This window comes from Pelophylax lessonae (genome assembly GCF_965119305.1).
Source record: "Pelophylax lessonae genome assembly, chromosome: 7".
In the NCBI taxonomy this organism is placed as follows: Eukaryota; Metazoa; Chordata; class Amphibia; order Anura; family Ranidae; genus Pelophylax; species Pelophylax lessonae.
The window spans coordinates 199,069,159-199,089,705 of record NC_138774.1 but is presented as its reverse complement, the minus strand read 5'-3'; the positions used below and the strand labels follow the sequence as shown (position 1 = coordinate 199,089,705).

At 43.5% G+C, this 20,547-nt stretch overlaps 1 protein-coding gene across 1 annotated transcript in view; it reads left to right on the top strand.

Moving 5' to 3' along the window:
* Nucleotides 1-20,285, top strand: part of LOC309559643 (mitochondrial carnitine/acylcarnitine carrier protein-like) — a 41,629-nt gene extending 21,344 nt beyond the window's left edge. Inside the window, exons 6-9 of the mRNA XM_082262987.1 lie at nt 933-1,005; nt 2,120-2,229; nt 7,944-8,065; nt 19,822-20,285. Coding sequence (XP_082119113.1) covers nt 933-1,005; nt 2,120-2,229; nt 7,944-8,065; nt 19,822-19,890 — 374 coding nt within the window. The 3' untranslated portion in view covers nt 19,891-20,285. The remainder of the gene's footprint in view (nt 1-932; nt 1,006-2,119; nt 2,230-7,943; nt 8,066-19,821) is intronic.
* The last annotated feature ends 262 nt before the right edge of the window (nt 20,286-20,547 follow it).

The window sequence follows — 20,547 nt, the reverse complement described above, 5'->3', positions numbered from 1 at the left end:
TTTGCGCAGCACTTTACAATGTGAGGGAAGACAATACAGTTACAATACAATTCAATACAGGAGGAATTAGAGGGCCCTGCTCTTTAGAGCTTACAATCTGGTGAGCGCAGTATCGCCTGAACCGGGGAGCTGCTTCTATGGGGTTTTACTATCTGCTTCTAGAGAGACTGAGCCCTTTAGGAACTGACCATACATCCATTTAGTAGCCTTATTGCTGCCTGCAGGCTTGATTAGGACTGTTTTCATGTGCACCAACGGTACAACTGGGCCCCAACGCTAGCCAGCCAAAGAGTTAGGACTTAAGATTGTCCCTTTATTTCTGCTACACGATACCTTTACCTATTGCTTATGCTAAGAAGTAACTCTCAGGGAACATTGGACCATATCCTAGCCATTCTCCTAGAATGCACTGCAGACTAATTTTAGTATGATTATTCACATTGCAGTTAACGCTTATATACACTGTTTATTGATTACTTTGCTAATTTATGAGTTAATCCCAGTCTAATGGTACAGAACTCTAAGTTACTTTGGCATAGTGATTTTACTGTCTTAACCTACCTTCTGTGTCTTGATTTGTGTACTCAAACCCATTTATTCTAAACTGCGCCAATACATTGAGTTAATTTACCACTAAACAGTTTTGTGTCTATTTCCTGGTGCTAATTCACAGTCAAGTTAAAGGTGTACTCATGTTCTTATAAGTGCTTGCAGTAACTTTCATTCATCCGGGTGTGCCAGAGGGGCTGAGGATGTTTTTTGGGGCAAAGCGAAAAACCGAGAACCTAAATTACCAAGTGGCTCCTTCGGAGGTAGCGCTACAGAAGCTTACAATCTGTGTAACAATCACCTGTCCTGACACTGAGGGATATTAGTATATGAATTTAATATTACCTGATATTTTTCTGATCACTCTCTATGTTCTCTATAAGATATCCCCGCCACTGGAATGTACTTCATGAGCTATGAGTGGATGAAACAGATGCTTACACCAGAAGGTCAAAGGTGACTAATGACTCAATAATTAATCACCAATACTGAAGTAAATTGCTACATAGCGTAAAGCTACAAATTTTACAAAAATGCTAGACACAAGCATAATAAAGGAATATGCTATGTAATATTGTCTATATTTATGGCAGAAAATTGAGCACATGGTCAGCCCTAGGAGCCCGTCAGGCTAGGCTGATGTGCTGGCAGGAGGAGAGTACAGAGTGGCGAACTCACCAGCAGGCTGCTACTCTTTCACTGTACAGTCAACAGGCAGGACACATGTTCCAAGCTGGCTGTTTTGTTTTACAGGGGCACCTGATTTACAAGTTGGCTGCACAGAATTACAAATCCTTTATGGTGTTAAACATGTTTTATACATGTATGTCAGCTGTGTATATAGTCCCTTACCTGATGTTGAGCATTACATTTTAAATGTTCATCAACCCCCAGATATCTTTGGAAATTTCAGAGCTATCTGACAATGACAGCAGCAGTTCTAGCATCAGTTCTAGCAGAACAGGCGGGATGGACACAATGGGGTTGATTTACTAAAACTGGAGAGTGCAAAATCTCGTGCAGCTGTGCATGGTAGCCAGTCAGCTTCTAACTTCAGCTTGTTCAATTAGGCTTTGACAATAAAACCTGGAAGCTTATTGGTTTCTATGCAGAGCTGCCTAAGATTTTTAGTAAATAAACCCCGATGTTATGTTGGCACACATTTATTTTCATACTACAAACACAGAATACAGATGTACCAGGAGCTGAGAAATAAATGTTACCCCAAGGAGTGGAAGTCTCAGCCTGCAGAACAAAAGCTACAAAATGACACTGACTGATAGACATAGAAACTGACTGAGACACGTTATAAAATATTTTACAGAGAGTGACTGTTAATACTATGTGGTTGCAGTTTTCCTTGTTTTATTGGAGTCTAAGTTCAGTGGAAAGTGTAGGGCCCAAGCAGACAGCAAATGCCAATCAAATTTCAAGATTGCATGGTGTTTATAGAAATCAGGACAGTGAAAAGGAATTCTGGTTTGTCAGTATCAGTTGCAGTATTTTATCTTGATCTTCTAACACTGTACATCTGTAATGTGTTCATCCTTGTATCTTCTGAATCTCACAGCGTCAACAATCTCAGTGCAGTGCGTATTTTGCTCGCAGGAGGTGTGGCTGGCATGTGTAACTGGGTAGTGGCCATTCCGATGGACGTACTAAAGTCTCGATTCCAGACAGGTATCTCAGCCTTTTCTACATACCTGTGCTCCATGTACAATGATAAAAAATTATTTAAAGAAAAGGTGTGCTAACTCACACACCTCCCCCTTTAGCATGACACAGATGAGAGGCTTGTATCCCATCATCTGTGTCCCATCCTCTATAAGTAGCTTGCGCTACGTTGATCCATACAGTGGGGAAAATAATTATTTGATCCCCTGCAGATTTTGTTAATTTGCCCACTTACAAAGAAATAAAGGGTCTAAAATTTTCATCATAGGTATATTTTAAATGACAGAGACAGAATATCAACCAAAAATCCACGACACAAATGTTATAAATTGAGTTGCATTTCACTGAGTAAAACAAGTATTTGATCCCCTACCCCGCCAACAATAATTCTGGCTCCCACAGACTGGCTACAGTATGTGCTCATGTGGTGCACAGATTAGTCCTGTCAAAAAAGGTGCTCCTAACGACAACTATGTGTATAAAAGACACATGTCCACAGAATCTCTTTCTTCCATTTACACCTCACCATCAAGGGCAAGACCAAAGAGCTGTCAAAGAACATCAGGAACAAGATTGTAGACCGGCACAAGGCTGGAATGGGCTACAAGACCACCAGCCAGAAGCTTGGTGAGAAGAAGACAACTGTTGGAGCAATTATTTGCAAATGGAAGAAATACAAAATAACCATCAATTGCCCTCAATCTGGAGCTCTTTGCAAGATTTGGCTTCATGGGGTAAGGATAATCATGAGAAAAGTGAGGGATCAGCCCAGAACTACACAGGAGGAGCTTGTCAATGATCTCAAGGCAGTTGGGACCATAGTCACCAAACAAACTATTGATAACATAATACGGCGCCATGGATTGAAATCCTGCCGCGCCCGCAAGGTCCCCCTCATTAAGAAGGCACATATACAGACATGCCAATGAATCTGAATAATTCAGAGAAGGATTGGGAGAAAGTGTTGTAGTCAGATGAAACCAAAATTGAGCTCTTTGGCATTAACTCGACTTGCCCTGTTTGGAGGAAGAAAAATGCTGACTATGACCTTAAGAACACCATCCCTACAGTTAAGCATGGAGGTGGAAACATTTTGCTTTGGGGCTGTTTCTGTGCTAAGGGTATAGGCTGACTTTGCCACATTGAGGGGCCAATAGACTGGGCCATGTATTGTAAAATCTTGGATGAGAACCTTCTTCCCTCAGCCAGAACACTGAAGATGGGTCGTGGATGGGTCTTCCAGCATGACAATGACCCAAAACATACCGCCAAGGCAACAAAGGAGTGGCTCAAGAAGAAGCACATTAAGGTCATGGAGTGACCTAGCCAGTCTCCAGACCTTAATCCTATAGAAAATTTATGGAGGGAGCTGAAACTTCGAATTGTCAAGTCACAGCCAAGAAACCTTAAGGATTTAGAGAAGATCTGTGAAGATGAGTGGACCAAACTTCCTCCTGAGATGTGTGCAAACCTGGTCACCAACTACAAGAAACGTCTTAATTCTGTGCTTGCCAACAAGGGTCTCTCCACCAAGTACTAAGTCATGTTTTGCTTGGGGATTGAATACTTATTTTACTCACTGAACTGCAGCTCAATTTATAACATTTGTATTATGTGTTTTTTCTGGATTTGTGGTTTATATTCTGTCTCCATCATTTAAAATACATCTATGATAAAAATTATAGACCCTTCATTTCTTTGTAAGTGGGCAAACGTACAAAATCTGCAGGGGATCAAATAATTATTTTCCCCACTGTATATGCTTTTCCAGCTTGATGTGAACAAGGAGACAGGGGCACAGACACTGGGCTATAAGATCTGCAGCTTTCCCAATGCAAGAAAAGAGAGAACTAGATGCAATTGTTAGTACATTTGTGATATTCCTTGTAAACAATATTAACCACTTGACCTCCAGAATATTTACCCCCCTTCATGACCAGGCAATTTTTTTGCGATATGGCACTGTGCTACTTTAACTGACAATTGCGCAGTCGTGCAACACTGTACCCAAATAGAATTTATATCCTTTTTCCCCTCACAAATAAAGCTTACTTTTGGTGGTATTTGATCACCTCTGTGTTTTTATTTTTTTGCCCTATAAACAAACAAAAAAAAAGACATTTAAAAACAAAAATAAAAATGTATATATTCTGCTATAAAACATATTCAATAAAAAAAAAATGGAAAAATCAAATCTCTTCATAAATTTAGGTCAGTATGTAATCTGCTATATATTTCCCAATAAGCCTATATTGATTAGTTTGCGCAAACATTATAGGGTCTACAAACTATGGGATATTTTGATTTCATTTTATTTTTTTTTTTACTAATGGCAGCGATCAGCGACTTATAGCAGGACTACGATATTCTGACATTAACTTACACTTGACACTTTTTGGGAACCAGTGACATTAATACAGTGATCAATGCTAAAAATATGCACTGTACTAATGACACTGGCTGGGAAGGGGTTAAACATCAGGGGCGATCAAACGGCTTCCACTGTGTATAATGGCATGTGCAACCCCTATCTGGAAGTATCAGATCACACACATATATATATACGCGATTTGGTGCATGGGTGCTGCCCTGTAGCAGTAAAACTGTTATAGGTCGGTCTGGAAGCTGTAAAAACCTAAGTTTAGGTAATTTTTCTTTTTTTTTAAATGAGCACAAGGGATGTTACTTAAATTTAATGCAAAGTGGGATAATGGGATAGTGAAGATCTGAGGTCCTCCGCCCACCCCCTACTGGAGGCTGCCAATGCCTGCTCTTTCCACCCCATCCTTCATCCATAGAAGCTGCACTATAGCTTATTTGAATGAAAAGCACTTTTTAAATGGAAGACGGGTGGATGAATGGAAGGTCCGCCTTTTCCATTCAAAGATCGTTATTTATTCATGGAAAGTATAGTATGGTTTCTGTGAATAAAGGAGGCGAGTGGACGGGCGCGCACAGGGCCGCTGATAGAAATCATGGGGCCCCGTACAGCCTACCTGACGGGGCCCCCTTTAGCCCCACCCTCAACTCCGCCCCTGGTCCCGCCCCAGACCCTGCCTTATATGTGCTGCTTTTACTAACAGAACAGTCTGTTTTTTCTCCTTGCTTTGCAGTGAGACTAAATAGCCAGATTGCTGATCTGTGTACAAAGCATACAGCAAAGTCAGTATAACTAGCAGAAGATGGAGATATATAGGCTCACAACATGCACTGCTCTTTTACGTTTGGAAAATTGTTACTGCCATCAGAACCTTATCACATGGGTATTTTGTTACATGGCAGGGTCTCTTAAAGAAATACAGTGATTATAAAAATTTGTAATCAGCCATTGCTGACCATTGCTTTTGAAAATGCTAGCTGCTTTACTGGCACATGATGCAGTGGCTTCAATACATTCTGCAATTTTAGCTAAAATTAGCAAAACTAATTTAGGTGGGTCTTATATTACAAAGCAAAGTATGCTTATTTATTTAGGGCCCCTTCTCCATGCTGCAGTACAATTCTAAATAAAAAACCTGTGGGGAAAAAATGTTAATAATTTACTTAGGAAACGTACTAAACCTGCAGCTTACATGTGCTCCATCCACAATATAGTGTGGCTCCCTCTGCTCACTGTAAGCTGTCTCTCCTTGCCACTGCTGCTGCCACCCGCCTCACATAAGCCTCTTGATCTCGGCTGCTGAGTGGGGACCTGAGCGGAGGAAGATCACTCCGCCAGGGTAGGCAATGGGCAGCCACAGTGGCAGGCATCCAGGACTTTAGCACAGCAGCCAGCAACATGCGGAGCAGGTGCGGGAATGCGCATGCGCCCAAAATTGAAAAAAAAAAAGTCCCTCAACTGCTCCGCCTCCACCATCCCATAATCAGAAAGGGGCCCTGGAATTGCATGTAGTATATAACACCCCCTAAGCTAGTAGGAGTGGAATGAGCGGGGGGTGCATTTTGTCTGTGAGGCTGCCCGGGCCCTCCCTGCTAAGCTCATGTACTGGCTTATCAGTGGCCCTCCACTGAGAACCCTCAAGTGTTTTTCTAATGGGGTAATGTCTGTTGAGGACCATAGCATCAGGAAGTCCTGAACCTCTTGCAAGTCAGAACCCGGGATCCATAGGACCTTGAAGTGCCTAGCCCCGAACTGATCCACAATGGGGTCGGGCCCCAAAATCATGCCAATCAATAGCCCTGTCTATGAATGACTTGTAATGTCTCTATGGGTGGCCAGATGTAAATGCACTCATATCCATTTTACATCATGCTAGCTTTGATCTATAACATTTAGGTCTGCAGACCCGGAGGAAGGAGGGTGTATGGACACAAGTCCATTTACATCCAAACCCCCATAGACCTACATGGAACATTCAATCAGATCCGCATGTAAAGCTGACAGGCGGACCTAATTGAAAAGCTTGGTTGAAAGGCTATTTAAGGGGAGCGGTGGTAGTGGGAGGTAAAAACATGGCTCAGCTGCATGTTCTTACTCCCCCCTTTCCCCTTCCAAACACAAGAGTGAACTAGCAACTCATGCTTATAATCATATTCATTATGATGATCACAGCACAGCATGTACTTTATGGCTCTGTGTCACATGGCTGCTGGGTGCTGACTTTGTTAAGGCTGCACTGTGTTACAATCAGTATGGCCATAAGTTAACAAAGTCAGCACCCAAAAGCCATATAACACAGAGCCAGAGCCATAAAGTACATGCTGTGCTGTGATCATCATAATGAATATGATTATAAGCACACAGTCAGGGAGTCTGGGAGCTGTACCTTCCTTCCATAGAAGTCTGTCAGTGTCACTGTGTGCTGCTGGTCTGTGCACTGCTGAGCCCTCTCATCCATCTCTCATCAGTCACTTCCTCATTCCACAGCATGCACAAACGAATCACTCCGCCAGGGCGGCCGGAACTACATATTCATTCAGTGCAGCATATTCACAGTGCACAAGGTTAGTGTGCCTACACCCCGAAAATGGAAATAAAGTCCCTCCTCTGCTATCACCTCCTGGGCCCCTCTGTTGACCTCATGGGGCCCAGGAAAATATATTTATACACCCTGTAATGAAATTGAAGTGGGGGATGGAATTTAAAGGATTTCTATTTATTTAGGCAGAAGTTAACTTTAAAGCTGCCCGGGCCCCTAGTGGAGCTCATGGAGCCCGGCCGGTACAGCAGGGCTGGTTGTACTGCCCTATCAGCGGCCCTGGGCGCGCATTGTCGGCTGTCTTGAGGAGTGCCTCCTCAGGGCCATTAACTCACGCAGCACCAGAAGATTACAGCTGCAGAAGTATTGTACAACCAAATTGTAAGGTTATGACAAGCTAGTGTCACCCCTGTCAATTTTCATTGCTGTCTGTGTCCCCGTTAGGGAGTCACCCCCTCTCTGTTTGTCCTGTTTACTGTTATCATGAAAGTGAAAGTAAAAGAAAATCCTACATTTTTGGTTGAGAATAGAAGGGAAATCTTCCAGAGGGGAAACGCTGGTTCTGGTTATTCTGGTGACACACCAGGATTCCCTCACTTTGGAGGGATTTCCTCTCAGTTCCTGTTTTGACTATGGAACAGGAAATGAAGGGAAATCTCCCCAATGTGACATATATGACAAAAAAAACCCCAGATAGGGGTTATAACCTTCCCTTACTGTATTCAAAATGAAAAAAACGAATTTAGTGACACTTTAGGCTTTGTCATTAACAGTTTTTTTTTTTTTTTTGTCTCATTCCAGCTCATGCTGACCAATACAGAGGTGCCCTGGATGTCTTAAGAGAAGTTATGAAAAATGAAGGGCCCAGGGGGTTGTACAGGGGCTTTACAGCAGCTATGTTGCGAGCATTCCCAGCCAATGCGGTGAGTACTGAAAAAGAAATAAATAAATGCTTTCCCCTGAGAAAATCCATGTTTACATAGAGATCACTTTCCCCCATCTAGGTGCAAATGTCCGTGTTTGTAAACCAATCTATTACAAGACAAAGACAACTTAGTGCATCTAAAGGCATTGTTTTAATTTAGAAGGAGTAGAGAAGAGGTAAAACTCCTGTTATAAATTTTTTTTCTCCCTAATGGGAGATTTACCTTCACTTTCTGTCCTGCAGACACAAAGTGAAGTGAGGGAATATCTATCCAAAGTAAGCGTAATCCTGTTTTCTCTAGCGCTCATTGACAGACGTAGTCCTCGGTGATACACCACCTTCGGGTTATGTTGCCTCCACAGGAGCAGGACTAGACAGGAAATTAAAAAGCTCTGGCCACACCCTAGGGGCAGTCCCAGAGGGTATATCCTCTCTCTCTCTGCCTCAGCAAATCAGTTATTTTCTGTCTAGTTAGGAGTAAGGACCTAGATACCTTGCTGGGATCTTAGGTCCTGGCAAGAATTTTTTCTTAAAGGATTTTTTAGACAGCCTTTTTTCTCCAGTGTTCCTGTGAGATCTTCAAGCAATAAAGCTGAACTGGGCGACGGGCTGGATGTTGAGATCCGGTGGTCACCCCAGTTCAGCCTACGAGCGCGTGCAGGCCATAGCTCCGCGCTGGGTCGGCCGCGACAAAGTCCCATTAAAGGACTGACCCCGCGAGTTAAACGTCTCGCTGAAACGCCAAAGACCATGAGTCACGGCGTCCGTATCGGTCGACAGCCCTCCCGCCCCGGTGGAGAGGGGTACTGTCAGGAGTTGGTGCCCGCCTGGTTCCGGTATGGTGAGTAGTATGTTCCCCCTTTTCCCCTGACGGGTCTTGTGGTGAACGCGGGCCCCTCTCTGTATGGTAAGATAGAGTCCCTCTCTATCCTATAACATGACACAGATCCTCCTACTTTGAGTGTGATTTTATGTGCAAAAAGCCAGGAGGCTTGGTTTGGGAGCTAACAATCTAATTGTATACATGTTAAAAAGATGTAATCTGTGGCATTCTGGGAATCTTACGGTGATAAGAATAAGCTACCTACCAGTCAGAAGCCACGGACATGTAGACTGCCTTCCTAATCAGATCTCCAGCTATTAGCAGGCCTCCCGAATGGCCATGCGGTCCGCCAGGGCCGGTACCGCCAACCACGCCATATCCCCATGCAGAGAGAGTGTTGTGTGCCCTGCAGCACACCGCTATTCAGTACAGGCCGCCGCCATTTTTTTTGCTGGATCGCACGAGCCGCCATTTTGGCATAGCCTCGTGTCTCCAGCATGGGGGCGGCCATGTTTGAGGTGATCCAAACACCTCGTGGAGCTTGGGGGAGGCGCCGGAAGGCGTGCAGAGGGGCGGAGCCGCCTCCTTTCTTCCTGGGCAGCCAGCCAAAAGACTTCCTGTTTGTCAAGACAGCGCTGTAACCTGTTGCAGTTAAACTCTGAGCATCAAGTGGTGAGCCTGGGGGTCTATCTCTCTCTCTCTCTCGATCGATAGGGATCCCTAGCAGGTAACACTAAGGGGCTTTTTGTGGCGCTGGGGGTCTGGAAAAAAAAAAAAAAAAAGTTTTTTATTTTTGAATTATATTATCCAGGAAGTGACTGGAATTATCATGGACCCTGCCACACATATTCCCCCACCTGTTTCCCTCGAGGGGGCCACGGGACCCGCCGGTGCACAGAGTGTAGAGTCATTTACAGCAATTTTGGAGTCTATGGTGGCTCGGGTGGAGGCGGCCTGTCAGGGACGGGGGTCAAGGAAGCGACCCCCGCCTACCCCTATACTATCTGACACCTCTGACTCAGATTCAGAGATGGTCACTGCAGTTGCAGGTTCCTCTGCAAGGGCTGTTATCCCAGGTAAAGCCCCCTCAGACAGTGAGGAGGACGCTTCTTCTCCTGCTATAATTCAGGAAGAAGCATTGGTGGACGCACTAGTTGTGGCAGTGCAGGAAACCTTAAAACTTGAGGCTTTACCGGCAGAGGCAACTGAAACAGAGATTCCTTTTGGTACTAATAAGCCCATCAAAACGGTGAAGGTTTTTCCTGTACCCAAATGTTTCGGTAATCAGATTAAAGGAGAATGGGAGCATTCTAAACGTACCTTTACTATTTCCAAGCGTATTGCTAGACGCTATCCGTTTGAGGAATCCATCATTAAGAAATGGACGGTACCACCAGTGGTGGATCCACCTATTTCCAGGCTGAATAAAGCCACGGTTATCCCAGTGGAGGACACTTCGTCCTTTAAGGATCCGGTGGATCGAAAGATGGAAGCAGAGTCCCGCACCATCTTCTCTCTGATAGGGTCAGCATTTAGACCAGTAATTGTTATTGGTCTAGTTTCCCAGACACTTACGGAATGGGCGAAAATGGTACGCCAAGACCTTAGGGGAAAAGATATTCCCCAGGAGACATCTGATTTGATGGAACAGATTATACTAGGGCTACAGTTTATCTGTGACGCAGCCTTGGACACTACTCCCTTATTAGGGCATGCATCTATGTCAGCGGTGATCCTCAGACGTGTGCTGTGGTTAAAATGCTGGTCAGCTGACCTAGGTTCTAAGAAGACCTTGACAAATCTCCCTTTTCAGGGGAATCGTCTATTTGGGGCCAACCTAGATGAAATCATTAAGGATGCCACTGGGGGCAAGAGCACTTTTTTGCCACAGGCTGCTAAAGCTAAGGGACCTCGCAACAAGCGAGGACCTTTCTTTACCGCCCATAAAGGGCGCCCGGCTGGTACTAGCGGGAAAGGCAAGACTCCTCCAGGAGGGTTCAAGAAGGGCTGGTCGGACAAACAGAGGACCAACCCAGCCAAACCCGAAGCAAAGGAGTACACAGCCTGAAGGTGCGCCCCCACCCGGTTTCAGGGTGGGGGGACGTTTTCACCGGTATTCAGGACATTAGATCGAGCATCAACCACTACTACCGGTGCGATTCTTCCCTTCCAACATTTAAGTACTACAGGAAGCGGTAGTTACCGTTCCCTGAATAGATCTTTTCCTTTACCTTTTCCTAAGATTAGTCCCTATACCTCACAGGAATCGGATCTGGTTGACCAGATAGGCCAAGTAGCCTCTAGTCGGGTGACTTCGGTCCCTGAGGTTCAACCAGAAAAGATCACCCTTCCTGATAACAATCAGGTATCTGATAAATGTGTGGGAACAGAAAACGACCAGACTTTCTCGGATGGTCGGGGCCAGATACCTCTAGGGACGCCTGGTTCAGATTCTATCAGCGCCAGTGGTCCTAGAAATTCTAGGCTGGCCTCCTCAAGCCGGCCTGGCCGACTTGAACATGCTAGTCGCAGACGTTCCGTGGGAACTTCGTCTCAGGGAGTGTCTGTGGTCTCAAGGACCAATTTACCATCATGCTTTACAGTCGCTGGGTTTAATGGCTTGGCCATTGAAACCCAAGTACTGAAGGACAGAGGTTTGTCAGCTTCAGTCATTCCTACCCTAATTCAAGCAAGGAAAGCGACTTCCAGCAAGGTCTATTATCACACATGGAAGACTTATATTGCGTGGTGCGAATCTTTAGGATTTCCTCCACGTACCTATTCGGTGACTCGAATATTGGCTTTTTTGCAACAAGGGGTTGAGCAGAAGCTAGCCTTGAGCACCATCAAGGGTCAAGTTTCAGCATTAGCAATCTTCTTTCAGAAACCTTTAGCTACCAAGTCCTTGGTGCGGAATTTCATCCAGGGGGTGCGGCACCTGGCTCCTCCAGTCCGCGCGCCCTTACCGCCCTGGGATCTTAATTTGGTTTTGTCGGTTCTACAGAAACCTCCCTTTGAAAACATCAGGGAGATTCCCTTGCTTACTTTATCCCAGAAGGTGGCCTTCCTGGTGGCTATTACTTCTGCTCGCAGGGTGTCAGAACTGGCTGCATTATCATGCCAGTCCCCATACCTAGTGATTCATAGGGATAAGGTAGTACTTCATCCTAAGCCATCCTTTCTTCCTAAGGTGGTTTCAGATTTTCATCTGAATGAAGATATTGTACTACCTTCCTTGTGTCCTCAGCCCAAGCATCATCGGGAACATGCGTTGCATTCCTTAGATGTGGTTCGGGCAATCAGGGTATACCTGAAAGCTACGGAATCATTCCGTAAGACGGATTCACTTTTTGTGATCACGGATGGCCCCAGAAAGGGTTTGCCTGCATCTGCCGCGACCATTGCCAAATGGATTAGACAAACGGTGGTACAGGCTTATTCTATTAAGGGTCAGAGTCCTCCGTTCCCTGTTAGGGCGCACTCCACTCGAGCGCTCAGTACTTCCTGGGCCTTTCGCCATCAGGCGTCAGTGGTCCAGGTATGTAAGGCGGCCACCTGGTCGTCGGTACATACCTTTACAAAATTCTATAAAATTGATGTGACGGCATCGGCGGATGCCTCATTTGGCCGCAAGGTTTTGCAGGCCGCAATTTGAGGAGACCGGTGGTCTACCTCGAGGGTTTTTTTCTGTTTGAAAAAAAAAAAAAATTTTTTTTCTCTTTTTTGTTGAGTCTCATCATTAAGGATGAGCATTGTAAACTTCTAGTTGGCACCGGTTGGGCCTTCTAGATTGGGATTTGATTTCATTTTCCCACCCCTCAGTTGTGATACTGCTCTGGGACGTCCCGAAGGTGGTGTATCACCGAGGACTACGTCTGTCAATGAGCGCTAGAGAAAAATGGATTTTTGTAAGATCTTACCGTAAAATCCTTTTCTCTTAGCTCATTGACAGACGTAGTCCCCGCCCCTCTGTGTTTTGAGTTGGGTTGGGTTAAATCTCTAAAGACTGCTTTTTCACATAACTGATTTGCTGAGGCAGAGAGAGAGAGGATATACCCTCTGGGACTGCCCCTAGGGTGTGGCCAGAGCTTTTTAATTTCCTGTCTAGTCCTGCTCCTGTGGAGGCAACATAACCCGAAGGTGGTGTATCACCGAGGACTACGTCTGTCAATGAGCTAAGAGAAAAGGATTTTACGGTAAGATCTTACAAAAATCCATTTTTTGACAGTTGCCTTTACAATATATGTCCATACTACATTTTACCAGGGCTTTTTTTCAGCTGGAACCTGGTGGAACTCAGTTCCACCACCTCTGACTCAGACCCTGCTCACCACTGTCGCTTGTAAAAGCAGAAGTCTGGCTTCTGTGTTTACAAGTGACAGCTTGTCTCTCAACGGCTTCCACAGATCTGATCTCCTGAGTGGCTCATGTGGAGGCACTGGAGGAGGGTTGCATGAAGGAGAATCTCCACAGTGTGGATACGCAGCAATAAAAACTCTAACCATTCAGCACTCATAAACAAATAAAAGAAGTTCTGGCTTTGTATATCATTTTCAAATGAAACTGAACTCAAAAGGGGAAGACTTGCTTTGTTATAGGAATATCTTTTTTTTTATAATAATCTTATATAATATAAAAAAAATCTGTATTCATTTTCCATATATTAAATACAAAGCATTAAAATTGTTCTTATTAACATTTTTTAATTACTCAATCCCCCCCCCCCTTCCTCTTTTCCCATCCCCACCTCACACCCCTCTACTCAATCTATTATTTCTATGTGTTTACCCTTCTTCTTCTCTCTTATATTCCCACCATTCCTGCATATTTCTTTGTTTTTTTTAAATCTATCCAAACTTTCCACACGCCAGTGAAATTTTCATTCTCGTCCTCCTCACTGCATCGCAAGTATTCCGTATTGTATGTATTTTCCACTTTTTTGATCCAATCTCCTATTGTGGGGCTCTGTGATTCTTGCCAGTATCATGGTATCTGACTTTTTACCGCACTAATTAAATGCGTTATCACTGTATTTTTGTACCGTGAAATAAACATACCCACGGATCTGGTATTTCTATGTTTGTAATCTCTTTTATTTGTTGCAACGCCTCCCACCAGTTTTTCTTTATTTTTGGAAGCTCCCACCATATATGGGCCATGGTTCCTACTACTTTACATCCTCACGAACAGTATGGTGATTTCCCTATTTGATATTTTCATGCTTTATCTGGTGTTATATACCATCTTGTATGGTGTTATGATACCCTGCACTGGATATACCAAAAGCTGTCGCAAGCAACCATTTTGTTCAAGCAACCATTTTGTTCAAGCAGCCATGACAGTTTACAAAGACCCTCATTCACACAGCCCCCTCCTCAAGCTAATTCATTCCTGGAAGGCAGAGGGCTTCGACTTCAAACGGCCCTTCAAAGAAACCTTATCTCAGCACAGACAGGAATCCTAGCAGATGTGGTTTCTTCCAGAACAGGCCGGTCGTAAATCTGAGCAAATCCATTAAGGCTGACCAGAGCCGTGTCGTAAATATCACGTAGCCCAGCTGCTCATTAGAAATTGAACAATACATACACAATTCATAACTTTAAACACAAACAAGATATGTCTCTAGAAAGTGTATAGTTAAATGCAAAATAAAATACTGAACGGAACGAGATCATACATGACCACTTTAGCTCCTATGGGAGGCAAGCTAGCTGTCAGATGCCTTACGGGTCAGAGGCTACTTTGAGATGGCCTGTGTTTTGTATCTACGGATATAAAATTCAATGCTGCACAATAATCTATCAGTTTCAAGACGGCAGATATTGGAAGATATGAAATATGTTATAAGTCTGTCTATACGGGAGGTTCCTTGGTATTGTCGTAAACCTTAGGGCCACCCATGACCACTGTGTTTATTGGTCAGGGACTTCTGTTAACACTTCTGTTAACACCCCCTGTGGTCTCAGAGAAAAAGAGAGAAGCAGAAGGGGTTGGGAGTTCTCATGGTAACATCAAGAAGGAACATCTATCAGGTTTGAGAACCGATCACACTGGCTCAGCTTCTGAACTCTGGTAAGACCAAGGACATTGAATGCAAGTATTCTTATTTCCCAATCCAATCTTATTTCTCTAAATTGCTGAATTAGGTCGCTATTTCTTTGAAACACCTTTTTCTGTAAATATTTTATTTGCACCAATTTTAACCTTTTTATTATAATTAATTAATATTGTTAATCTTGTCCCTAAGCTCTTAATGCAAACTAACAAGGAACCTGTCTCTTGAAGAGTGCTACTGTATAGAATAAATCCTCTGAACATCCCTGTCTGTGGTGACAGTGCGAGTTACAGATGATTATTTTAAAGTCATAATTGGTATTTCTAAAATTGCGAGTGTCCGCTGGGCTCATTACGTAGCGGTGGTGGCAATGAAAGGGTTAATTGCTTAATTAGCCCGGTGACAACCGCTCTCAGCCTGCTTACATCTAGATTGTGGTCCCGCAAGCTGGAAAATCTATGTGTCGGGTGCAGCTGAGAGTGGAATTGTTACGCAAGTGACGAGAGGGTGTGAGATTGGCTGGTCCTTGGTCATGAGTTAGTGAGAAGGGCAGGGATCTGATACCCGCCACCGTCACATAAGGCATTTATAAATTATTTCAATGATATTTATATCTCTTGCAAGACTGTGTACCATTTTCATAATTTTTCCTATCTGTTGTTCATTCACCCATGTGATTATTTTGTTTTCCCATTTTTCAATGTATGGCGGCATTTTTGGTTCAGCCACTGTCATGAATATCTTATAGATCCGGGAGATACCATGTCCTTATTTTGTTGACGTACACAACTGATCAAATGGCAATAGATAACTCCTACCTGGAGACTTAATGAGGCTCTCCTGAAAGATCCTGCCATAGCCGCAGATGTACTAACGGAATTGAAAGCATATTTTGCCAACAATACGGAATCGGTAGATAACCCACTCTCAGTTTGGGCGGCTCACAAATGTGTTATTAGGAGGATCCTGACTAAACATGGCCACTTCATTAAGAAAAAGAGGCAGAAAGCCCTCTCTGATCTTTTGACACGTCTTCACGTTCTAGAACGCAAGCATAAAACTGGCACGGATAATGCTACTGCAACAGAATTGTTGAGGGTTCAGAAGAACACTCTCTGTACAAAGCAAAACATATTTTATTGAGAGCTAGACGTTCCTTTTACGAATATGGAGACAAACGTAGCCGCCTGCTAGCTAATGCTTTAAGGGCCAGAAGGTCCTCGACCTTTGTGCCTGCACTGACTACTCCATCTGGCTCAAAGATCCATTCCACTCCAGACTTAACATAAGCTTTTAGGAACTTTTATAACATTGGCCAAACCGTGATACCGCCCTCAGATTCACCAAACCCTTTGTACTTGGCTACTTATATTCAAGAAGCAAATCTCTCTACACTCACCACAGAGGAGAGGGACGCTTTATCTCAGCCCATCTCTGTACAAGAATTTAGTGCCACGATTGCCTCTACTCCACAAAACAAAGCACCTGGCCCTGATGGCCTCTCAGGTGTCTATTATAAGACTTATCAGTTTTAGCTCCACATTTTACCAAGGCCTTTAATGCTATCACTGAAGATAAAATGGTCCCACTAGACATGCTGAAAGCGAGCATAGCTGTTATCCCTAAGCCAGATAAAGACCCCCTTTCGTGCGGGAATTATAGAGATAACTCACTCTTAAATTGTGATATCAAACTTTTTACTTAGATCCTAGCTACGAGATTGGCTGCTTTGATGCCACGTATTATTTCTTTAGATCAAGTTTGATTTATTCAAACATGTGAGGCCCGCGATAATACTATACGGGCCCAACACCATTGATGGGGCAGAGAAATCCCAAACTCCCCTTCTACTTTTGTTTACAGACACCGAAAAGGCGTTTGAGTGAGTAGGAACTTCCTCCATGAGACACTGAAACAGGTGAGATTACCGACTCGTTGTTCTCTACTCCCACTGCGACAGTCCGTGTTAATGGCTTTGACTTAGAATCATTCTCTATAGCCAACGGTACCAGGCAGGGCTGACAACTTCTTGTTCTGACGTTGGAACCTTTCATCCAACACGTTCGGGGTAACTCCTCAATCCAGGAAGTTCACACAAAAGATTACCATCATAAAGTGGCAGCTTATGCTGATGACTTACTCTTCTACATTACTAAACCTCTCATCTCTCTACCTTCTCTGCGGGGGGAGCTAAAACGCTTTGCTTCCTTGTCAAATTTCATCTCCAGAAATCAGAGGCCCTGAACGTGACCCTTCCTACAGCGGTTATGAACACTCTACGCCCACATTTTCCTTTTAGATGGGCAACGCAACACATTCAGGACTTAGGTACGAAAATCTTGGCGAATCTGACTGAGATTTTCTTCTTAAAATTTCAGCCTCCCCTTAGAAATTTGTCCAAGTCTCCATGAGAGCAGAGTGAGTTTCTTAATGGGGAATCAATCCCGTGTAGATATAAAACCTACTGGTTGTATTTGACCTAAAAAAGTGGGATTCCTTGGCCTTGTCCTGGTTTGGTCGTTGTAATATCTTAAAAATGAATTCAATGCCCAGACTGTTATACCTCTTACAGGCGCTACCAATCAAGCTACCTCCAATGTATTTTCATTCTGTACGTTCCGCGTTTATTAAGTTTGGCACGGTAAACATCCCAGTCTGAGCGGAAACCTGCTGCTCCGCCCAAAGCAAGAGATGGCATAAGCCTCCCAGACCCTGCATTATATTACACAGCTGTCCATATGACTAGAGTCATAGATTGGTGCAGACACCAGAATCTCAAACTGTGGGTCCAGGTTGAACAGGATGTCTCTAGAGTGCCGCTTGTGGGATTGCCCTAGACGGTAGACAATACTTGGCCTCTATTACAGGGCATCCATTAATAGGTACCACCCTGGCTGAGGTGGACAGATTTTTCAAACTTACCTCCCTGGAGAGCTTGCCTTCTCCCATGACACCAATAATTGGACACCAGGGATTTCTGCCTGGACTTACAGACTCAAACTTTAGCCTTCTATCCATGAGAGGCTTAGTAAACAGCTTATGAGTACAGATGGATGGCGTACAGCTAACATTCTGCCCTCCCGGCCCACATCCCTCCTTCCTGAATCAATGGCGATCCGTCCAACTTTCGCACTTCCTGCGATCACTACCGAAACACATAGGAAATTACATGCTTTTGAGGAAATATGTTTGGGTGAGGGTCCAATTTGAGGTTCTCTTTCCAGTTCCTACAAACATTTATTGGAACTCAATGCGCAGTCCGAGCCCCCCGTCCTTGTAAAGTGGGAGAAGGAGCTTGGAGTAACTTTCTCTGATTCCCAAAAGGAATGAATACTTTATTTTGCACATAAATCTTCCCTGAGTGGCAGATACCAGGAATCTACCTACAAGAAAATGGCCAGATGGTAGAGAACGCCGTCAGCCCTGGACAAGTTGTTTCCTCAATAAAGCCATAGATGTTGGAGATGCCACTCATCTGAGGGTACCCTCCTACATATTTTTTGAGATTGTCCTGTGCTTGCCACTTTTTGGAGACCTGTGCTTCAACTTATTCAGAGGTTCACAGACGTTACCTTACAAAATGACTCATTGGCAGTATTGCTTAATCTTACGCCAATGTCGAAGAAAAGGTACCATAAATCCTTACTTAAACACATTTTAAATGCTGCCCGTGCGTGTATCCCAGCTATGTGCAAACAGCAGTCCGCCCCAACAGTCATACAATGGCTTGACAGGGTGAATGAGATTGTCCATATGGAGGATCTTACATCGGATCTTACAGCTTCTTTCCCTTTCTCTTTATTTACTTTAAAAATGTAAAATATTTCTGGATGCAAACTGACTCAAGTTCTTATTCACATGTCAATATACCATACCTTGCTGCTTACAACCAGTAGGTTTTATAACTAAACGGGATTTATTCCCCATTAAGAAACTCACTCTGCTCTCATGGAGGCTTGGAAAGTAGCATTTATTATGTGTATTTATCATGTTATGATACATTTAAAGATGTTTTATTTCTTACAATGCACATTCTTGAAAACCAAACCTACACGTTTTATTGGAAAAATTGTCGGTTCACATACAAAAACATGTTATTGTTGTCTGTGAAGTATCCTTTTAATAAAAAAAAAAAAAAAAAAAAAGGCAATAGATCTTCTCCAGATCTAATTGGTTGTGTTAATGTTGTAACAAATGCCTCAACTGAAAATACCGCCATTCATCGATCAGCAAAATTTCCTTCTTGTGCTTTAATTCCTGTAATGCACAAGTCTTTCCATTTTTGATTATGTCTTTCAGTTGTGCATTTTCATCTTTTATCCATTCCTCAAATAGTACTCTTTGCTCCGGTGGGAAATAATTTGTTTCTCTTAATGGGACTAACTGTGACCTATACTTCCATTTTCCCTTTTTGTGAATTGAGACCAATATCCTTAATACCGTGTCAATACGTGTGTGTTCGTGTCTAACATCCTATAATGTGGTAGTATCCACATAATTTTACCTAATGGTCCATTGCTAATTGTGTTCTCTATTTTCGCTTGTTTTTTTTGTCCATTCTATTTTTCGTGCCAATATTGCTGCCTTGTAATATTTTTTAATACCGTTAGTGAGATTTGAACTCACAACTTAATGCAAGGCAAAATGCAGGAAGCCGTACCAACTAATAAATTCACTTTATTGGAGGAAAACTAGAACAAGATGAATTGGATGCTGTGGATTACTGCACTTTGCACTTACATTACCTTTGCTGCTTTCATTATATTATTGATAAAGCTTACCAAGTACTGAATGTCTCTAATGTATTGCATATATTAAAAATAAACAGCTGAATACAAATAGTAAACTTTTTTAAAATCTCTTGTTTTTGTCTCAGGCCTGCTTCCTGGGATTTGAGGTGTCCATGACATTCCTAAACTGGCTGATCCCAGACAGCTCTTCTTGAGGACCCCAGAGAGACTGCCAGTGTGGGCTCCATATATATAAAACTGTAAAATGTGATCCTCAAACATGGAGCTCATCCAGCCATGAGATGTCACAGTTTGGCTACGCGGAAGTCATCACCAAAAAAAAAAAATGCAATGCTTAGAGGATCCTATTTTACTGACTTGAGAAGTCTATATGCAGCAGAGCTTGTGACTGGAAACGGAAAATCTTCACAATATCAAGAGCCTAGAAGAGGCAAACCCTGAATAAACTGACAACCTGGAGTCCCAAACATTCCTCAGACTATTTACCATTACAATCAACACTAATATAGATGAGCTTATTTTCCAGCATGGCTCAAACTAGACTGAACAGGGGGTGCAGGTGTCAACGTGTCATTCTTCTGGTATCTCAAAGTATCAAGGCTCCGCTCACATATTGGCGTCTCATGGCGATTCTGCCTGTGATCCCGAATCATTGCGGAAGTCTGTGCCATTCCTGTGACTTGCAATGGCAACCCAAATGCAGCGAGATTGTGCAACGATTGTCGCGTGACATATCGCGGTAAAATCGCGCAAACAGAATTGCGGGACGCCTGTTGCCCAAAAAAACTTTTTTTGGGCGACAGGTGTCTCACAGTACTTTATGCGTGATTTTACTGCGATTTGTTTGGGGT